The following is a 7,551-nucleotide window of genomic DNA, read 5'->3' as shown; positions in this document are numbered from 1 at the left end:
ACTCTATCACCTCACACTGACCCACCTACACATTTCCCCTTCTTCCTTTGATTTTCGAGACCTTTTTATCATTTTTTTTACCCATAAATTAAATTTCTAAATCAACTCTTTATTAAAATTATATTTAAAAATCCTTAGATGCATTTACATCAATTCTGTCCAGAGTGATCTTCATAAACATACTTTTAATCATTTACAACCAAATTCGATCCTATTCAAAGTGAAAAATGAAATATTAAATTATTTTTTAGCGATTATAGATATGTTTTAAAGTGATTCTAAATATGACAAAAATGATTTTAATAATTTCAAGATCACTCTAAAACCTTTATATATGCAAATTTCTTTAAATATCAAATTAGCAAAATAGATGATTACAACTAATGAAGGGATGGTTTTCAAGAGAAATCTTGAGCAAGAGTCTATATTTATGCTATGTTTTTTCAAATAGAATATAATAGATGATGTAAATTGATACAATTACGAATATTTAGAGTTTAGGGAGGCTTAAATTATACAATTCTAAATAAGTAATTTTCAAAAATAGAAAAATAAGAAAAATTAAGTATACAAAATAACAAAATTTAATCTTGTTTAATAGACAGTGATAGAAATCTGAAATCTATCATTGATACTATGTGATAGATGACAAAACAAGTATATTAATATTTTTTTTACTATTTTTAGAAATAATTTGATAATTTTTTTATTTGTTAAAATTTTCTATTCAAAATATTAGAGTTATAAATTGATCAATATTTATTTTTAAAAAAAGAGCAAAATAATGACATACGGATGTATTCGTGACCAGTAGCGTATTGGATTAAAAAAAAATATATATATTGTTTTTTCATAAAAGAAAAAAATCTCTGTTTTCTCTAACCATGTTGTGACACGTGTGAACATGGGGATTGTAATTCTTTTTTTTTTTTTTTTTTTTTCCCTCTCTCTTTCATTCCCTTTTGCCACTTCCAGCCAAATGCCTTAACATCTTATTCACTACTAGAATCTTTGCCCTAACCTTCAGCCTTTATATAAACTTATAAACATCTCTCTCTCTTTACAATATCTTCCTAGAAAGAAAAAAAAAACCCAAGAGACAAAAAAAAAAAAAGAAAAAAGAAAAAGAAATGGAAGCAAAAATTGATTTGGAGAAATCTAGATTTAAAAGTGTTTGTGTTTTTTGTGGGAGTAGTACTGGCAAGAGGATTTGCTATAGAGATGCCGCCATTGAATTAGCTCAAGAACTTGTGAGTTTTTTTTTTCTTTTTTGGGTGATATTTCTTTTTATTTTTGAAATTTCAATATTTTCTATGTATGAAGGTTTCAAGAAGATTAGACCTTGTTTATGGTGGTGGGAGTATTGGGCTTATGGGTTTGGTTTCTCAAGCTGTTCATAGAGGTGGAAGGAAAGTTATTGGGTAATCCTTCAACTTTATTTTCTCCCATATTTTGTGTCTTTTCTTACTTTTTTTAGTTTTTAATGTCATGTTTTGAAAAGTTTTTTTTTCTTACCCATAGTATTTTATAATATGATTGTGGCTTGGTTTGTAGGATAATCCCAAGAACCTTGATGGGTAAAGAGGTAAACTATTTAGCCTTCGTTTAGTAACCATATGATTTTTTTGTCATATTATGTTGTTGACTTTTGACTAAATATTTTGAGTAGTTCTTGAAAAACTAATAAATTAAAAGCAAAAATTGTTACCGAAACGGAGTGGAATTCAAAATAAAATTTGGAACTTTGCAATGGGGTTGTAAATGAAATATATTTTGCAGTTAACTGGTGAAACAGTTGGGGAGGTAAAGCCAGTGGCCGACATGCACGAAAGAAAAGCAGAAATGGCCCGCCATTCTGACTGTTTTATAGCCCTCCCAGGTCATCTAATCATCTCTCTTCTTTCAAAAAACCGCTACTATTAACTGTCTCATAATGTCCGTCATAATAGATGTTCTAAAAGCTAACACTCTTTTCTTCAGGAGGCTATGGAACTTTAGAAGAGTTACTGGAAGTTATCACTTGGGCTCAACTTGGCATTCATGATAAGCCAGTTAAGAACACAACAAACTAAATTCCTCTTTTATTTTTATTTTTATTTAGATATATTTATATGTTTTGAATTTATTTTTTCAATTTTTCTTAGGTGGGTTTGTTGAATGTTGATGGTTACTATAACTATCTTTTAACTTTTATTGACAAAGCTGTGGATGATGGCTTCATAAAGCCTTCACAAAGAAGCATAATAGTTTCAGCACCAAATGCCAAAGAACTTGTTCAGAAGCTCGAGGTTAAATCATTTTCTCTTTCACCCTTTTTGCATAAATTACCCCTTTTCTTCAAATTCATTTTTTCTCCTTTTTTTTTTAAAAAAATTGTTTGATAGTCTAAGAAAAAATAATAAATGTCAATGTTTTCTTTCCTTTTTCATTTTAGGTTGTTTACTAGTTTGGTTGATGAAACTATCATATATACCCTTATTTGATTTTTGTTCAACTTTTCAGAAAAGTAGTATATTTTGTAGGATAATTATTTCAAACGACAAAAATATTTGAAATATTTACAAATATAGCAAAACGTCACAATCTATTAATATCTAATACTGATAGATAATGATATTTTGCTATATTTGTAAATATTTTAATTTATTTAGCTGTCCCTTTTGGTAAACTTTTCTTTTTAAGTTCGAATAAAACTCCTTCCCATTTGATTGCGGCAAAGTTATTATATTTTTATTGATCGAATGTTTGCTTTATATCTTTAAGCTATACAAGAGTGTAGGGGATAAATTTAGACGTTTAATTAGTTGTCTTTTAAACTAATCTATGTTCTTTTTTTTGTTTCTTAATGTACTAATCTATGTTTCTAGTTTCTTATGTTTTTTAGTCTTTTTGAACTTTTAGCCATAGGTGTGTTTTGGTTTCAAGAATTAGTTGTAAATGTTTGTAAGTAGCTTATTATATTATTATTATGCATATTGACATGACTTTTTTTGAACTTAAACCTATATTTTATAATTATTATTACACATGTTGACATGACTTTTTTAATTTAAAATAATAATTAAATAAGACAATTTATCATTATTGTTTTTAAATATAAAATGCCATACCAACAGCTATAATAATAATAATAATAATATAAAAAGTCTAAAATGACAATTTTTTAAAACCAAAAAACTTCAATGGATGGTAGTTAAAAACTCAAGGACTAAAAAATGTCGTTTTTTGTTAAATAGAAACATGAGTAGATACCCATATTATTTGTTTCTTTCACTTCGGAAGTTACTTTTTATATTAGTAATTTTTATAAAAGAAAAAACTATGAACTAAAAATTTCCATTCTTATAAAATTCTCAACAAAAATGTAAAATTAGTAATCATATTAAATTTGGTATATTTAATTTTAAAAAATAGAGAATAAGACACTTATAAACATATTCCTAATTCTTTTTTAAACATTTTACTTTTATAGAAAAAAAAACTTACAAGAACACAAAAAAGGGAATGTCACAAAATAGACTATTGATGTACGACGTTCCTTCAAGTATCGATGGAGTAAAAAATGATACTTAATGGTACATTATTAGGTTTCTCAAGTATCGGGGAGACGAAAATGATAGTTTAACGAAATCAATGTTTTAGAATTTGAAGGTGTGTTTGGATATGAAGAATAACACTATTCTTGGTTGGGTTAGGAATATGTACCTGTACATGATGGGGTGATAGCAAAGGCAATGTGGGAAGTTGGGCAACAGCAACAGCAACAGCAACCACAAGTGGGGTTCAGTGCCACCAAAATGAAGACTGAAATAGCCTTATAAAAAAATGAGACATTATTAAAAAAAAAAAGAATGGGTTTATAAACAATCCTTTTTGCTTTTGATATGATTTTGGGGTCTCACATCAATCATTCATTAACCGATATGGTAAGCTCGAAAATTTAGAAATAGACCAAACAAGAAAATTTCCATTGGCCACTCTTTTTTGGCTTTTATTTTGTAGTTTGGCGGTTTTTTGGCTTATGGCTTACTAAACTTGTATTTTGATGTCTCTATGTACAAAAATATTATATATTATATATAGAAGGATAACAAAAAAAACAAATTTTTATTTTTGCATTTTCTTCACATTTCTCATGAGTCAAACAAAGTTGTTTATACTATTATAGTGATTTTGGTATAGTTTCAAGAATATTATTTGATATGAGAGGATGTTTATTTAGTTATTCTTCTCACGTTGAGGAAATGAGAGTAATTGATTGGATTGCTTCTTGTGCTTTTGGTGTAAAAGAAGGGTTAAAATGTAAATATAGTCTCTAGGGTTTGGAGAAACTTAGAATTTAGACTTTACGATTTAAAATCAATTTAATAAATAAAAAAAAAAAGAAAGAAAAAGAGTAGTTTTTATTTTCTTCACTTTCTCTCTCAACTAGGTTCTTAAAGAATTTGTCTGGTATTCTTGTATTATTTACTGATGATTCTTAAATATTGTTGATATGATTGGACAAAGAATAGAATTAAGTAGGATTTTTTGTTAAGTTCTTGATGGGTGTTTGGTTGGATTGGTTGAAGGATCTTTTAGATCTAACTTAATTGGTCGGATTGTACTTCCCTTTTTTTTATATATATATATATTCTTTTTTTTTCTTTCTCTATTTTTTTTGCTTCTTCCCCTCACCCCTTAATTTTAATTTTCTTTCATTTCTCCAATTTTTTCATTTCTCATTTTTCTAATTTTCTTTCATTTATCTTATTTTTGCTTCTTTTTTCCATAAGAATTATGAGCTTGAGTTTGGCACTTAAGACTTGAAAGTATCCAATTTATAAGTGACTTAACTCCAATGAGCCAATCATCAAATTTGATTACTGTAAATAAACATTAAATATAAATAGCAAATGAAAATACTTTTTTTAATCTACAAATTTGCATCATTTTTAGAAACATTCCTTAATAGTTCGAAATAAGAAACGGAAATAGTTATTAAACAAGTTTAGAAATGTTATTGAATAGGCCAATAGTTTTTTTTTCCTTTTTATAGAACTTTAAGAGTATGATGTCATAAAAAATAAACTAAAATAGCATAGATGACCCCGTGTACTGTGTCATATTTGTGTATTGATAATAACAATTATTGGTGATATTAGTGATAGAATTTATCAAATAGATATCAACCATATTCATGTATTAGTGATATCAAATTTAGGTAGACATCAGTAGTAGAAATCTATTAGTAATAAAAGTCTATTATTGATAATCATGATAGAACTTTCTCAATAATAGTAAGTGATAACTTTGAGTGTTAGTCTTTTAAAATTGATAGTCACTAATGTCACTAATATTTTCTATTATTGATGATTTTTTCAACAATTAATATCCACTTATAGAAATCTATCATTGATAGCCAACTTAGTGAATTTAATTAATAAAGTTGAATCTCAAACTAAATTGTAAGTGGAATGCCTAGAGATTATCATTAATAGCATGTTATCAGTGACAAAAGCTATCAACGATGACATGTTATTTGATGGTAAAAAGGAATGATAGAAGTTATCTCTGATAACATGTTATCAATTATAGAAGCTATCACCAATAATTACGATATAAGTGATATAAGTGATATCGGTGATAGAAATTAGGTGATATCTATATATCGATAATATTAATAATTTAAAAGTTAATTCCATTTGATGAAAATCTATCATTGATATCTACTGCTAAAAGTTATTGGTGATAGCCACTCATTGAAGCTATCAATCAATGATATCCGTATATCAATGATATGACTTGAGTATATATCAATAAAATGAATGATATTAATGATATTGGTGATATGAGTTAGGTAAATATCATAGATAGTCCCTTATAGACTACTTATTGATAAACTTCTATTACTTAGAGCTTTAAATGTCTTTGAAAGATGATAGTTTCCTTTCAAAAGTTGATAACTACTTATAAAAGTCTATCCACTGATAGCATTAGGTGTTAATATTTTAAGTTTCATTACAATTTATCAAAGCATATCAATGATAGCCATTTGAAAATTAATAACAAATTGAAAGGTGTTACTATTTTAAGGTTGTATTAATATTTCTCAAATAGAAAACTATCACTGATATCAACTATTAATGATAGCAATTGATAGTAGTTATTATTATGATTGATAGCTACTATCAGTTGATATCACTGATAGTTGCTATCAATGATAGTTTCCAATTTGAGAAAATTGTAGGAAGATGCACGAAATGTTGGATTGCTGGGCTTTTTAGTGATTTACCTATATGCTATCAGTGATAGTTGATGCTAATTTTGTACCATATTCCTAATATGTTTATCCTTGTTCTACATTTTTATTATTTTGCGTCTAATTATTATTTGTGCAACCAACCCTTTATTTTTTTATTTTTGAAAAAGGTAAAATATTAATATGTAAAAGTTTAACTTAATCATTTTCATATATTGAATTAAGATTAATATCTCAATTTCAATTTATATAATGAAAATTTTCTTCACAATGTGTTAAAAGAACTATTTTTATGAGTTTTTGGAGAATAAATTATTTAAAAAATAATGAAACTAAATAAAATTAAAATAAATATATGTATATATAATTGTCTTATATATATGAAAATATATATAAATTTTAAAGTTAGTAATAAGTTTGGGTTGATTCGAGTTTGTTTAAGTTATTTTAATTGAATTCATTCAACCCATAAATTTTTTTTTATTTAAATCCAACCCAATCCACATTAATCGATAATAACCCAACCCAAATCGTACGGATTGGATTGAGTTTATCGATTTTTTTGGATCATCAAATTTCTTTAACACTTCTAGGTCCTAGTTCTTGATATATATTATATATATGATATATATATATATATATATTTAAAATGAATGATAATGGTTGAAGGTCTTAGTGATGACAAAGTTTGCTCTTTTATTTCAACAATACTTCTAATTTTTTTTTCAATGAATTACAATACTCTTTAATAAATGTTTCAAAATTATCTCACGAGTACTAATTTGTTAGATTTTTAAATAAAAATTAGCGCTAACTTAAATGATTAAAATTGACGAGTCATTCTAATAAAATTTTATTTTAAAAGTAGTTTTGAGATATTTTCGACAAGTAATATTTGATTCTTAATTGAAATGTAGTTTCTTCTTATCATACGTAGTTCAACTAACCGTCAAGTATTAGTCGGACCTAAACATTGGACTTATTATTATTATTTTGGAAGAGTTGGTTAAGTTATGATTGATGATGAATGTAGTACCACCAAAGCAATATGTTTTCATTTTTGTAGGGACAGAGATATTTGTTTTTAAAACTGTACCCCTATGCCTTGCCTGCTTTCTCTCTGCCCCTTTCTGAAAAAGTTGTTCTTTTTTTTCTTTAATGCAATTTTGTAGAATTAAAGACAGAGAGAAATATATTATTATTATTATTAAAACGTACGGATACAATTGTTTTCAGAACAACAAGACATCCACAAAAACAACTCAATCTTTTTTTGTTCATAAGAGATGATCATTCATTGCCCAATTTTG

At 26.4% G+C, this 7,551-nt stretch overlaps 1 protein-coding gene across 1 annotated transcript; it reads left to right on the top strand.

Moving 5' to 3' along the window:
- Positions 1-1,059: 1,059 nt before the first annotated feature.
- On the top strand, positions 1,060-4,056 carry LOC120078481 (cytokinin riboside 5'-monophosphate phosphoribohydrolase LOG5-like). The gene is made up of 7 exons (XM_039032749.1): positions 1,060-1,250; positions 1,324-1,421; positions 1,555-1,585; positions 1,780-1,879; positions 1,981-2,051; positions 2,145-2,288; positions 3,696-4,056. Exons 1-7 carry the CDS (start codon positions 1,131-1,133, stop codon positions 3,819-3,821), a joined length of 690 nt encoding a protein of 229 aa, XP_038888677.1. The 5' UTR covers positions 1,060-1,130; the 3' UTR covers positions 3,822-4,056.
- The last annotated feature ends 3,495 nt before the right edge of the window (positions 4,057-7,551 follow it).

This window comes from Benincasa hispida, chromosome 5 (genome assembly GCF_009727055.1).
Source record: "Benincasa hispida cultivar B227 chromosome 5, ASM972705v1, whole genome shotgun sequence".
NCBI lineage: Eukaryota > Viridiplantae > Streptophyta > Magnoliopsida > Cucurbitales > Cucurbitaceae > Benincasa > Benincasa hispida.
This window is presented reverse-complemented; position numbering and strand designations above follow the sequence as displayed.

What these genes read in the sequence shown, in the direction of transcription:
- LOC120078481 (XM_039032749.1), top strand. Translation starts at nt 1,131, where the DNA reads ATGGAAGCAAAAATTGATTTGGAGAAATCTAGATTTAAAAGTGTTTGT. An exon ending in TTGAATTAGCTCAAGAACTT is followed by an intron (nt 1,251 to 1,323) that starts GTGAGTTTTTTT and finishes CTATGTATGAAG; the next exon opens with GTTTCAAGAAGATTAGACCT. An exon ending in TTGGCATTCATGATAAGCCA is followed by an intron (nt 2,052 to 2,144) that starts GTTAAGAACACA and finishes AATTTTTCTTAG; the next exon opens with GTGGGTTTGTTGAATGTTGA.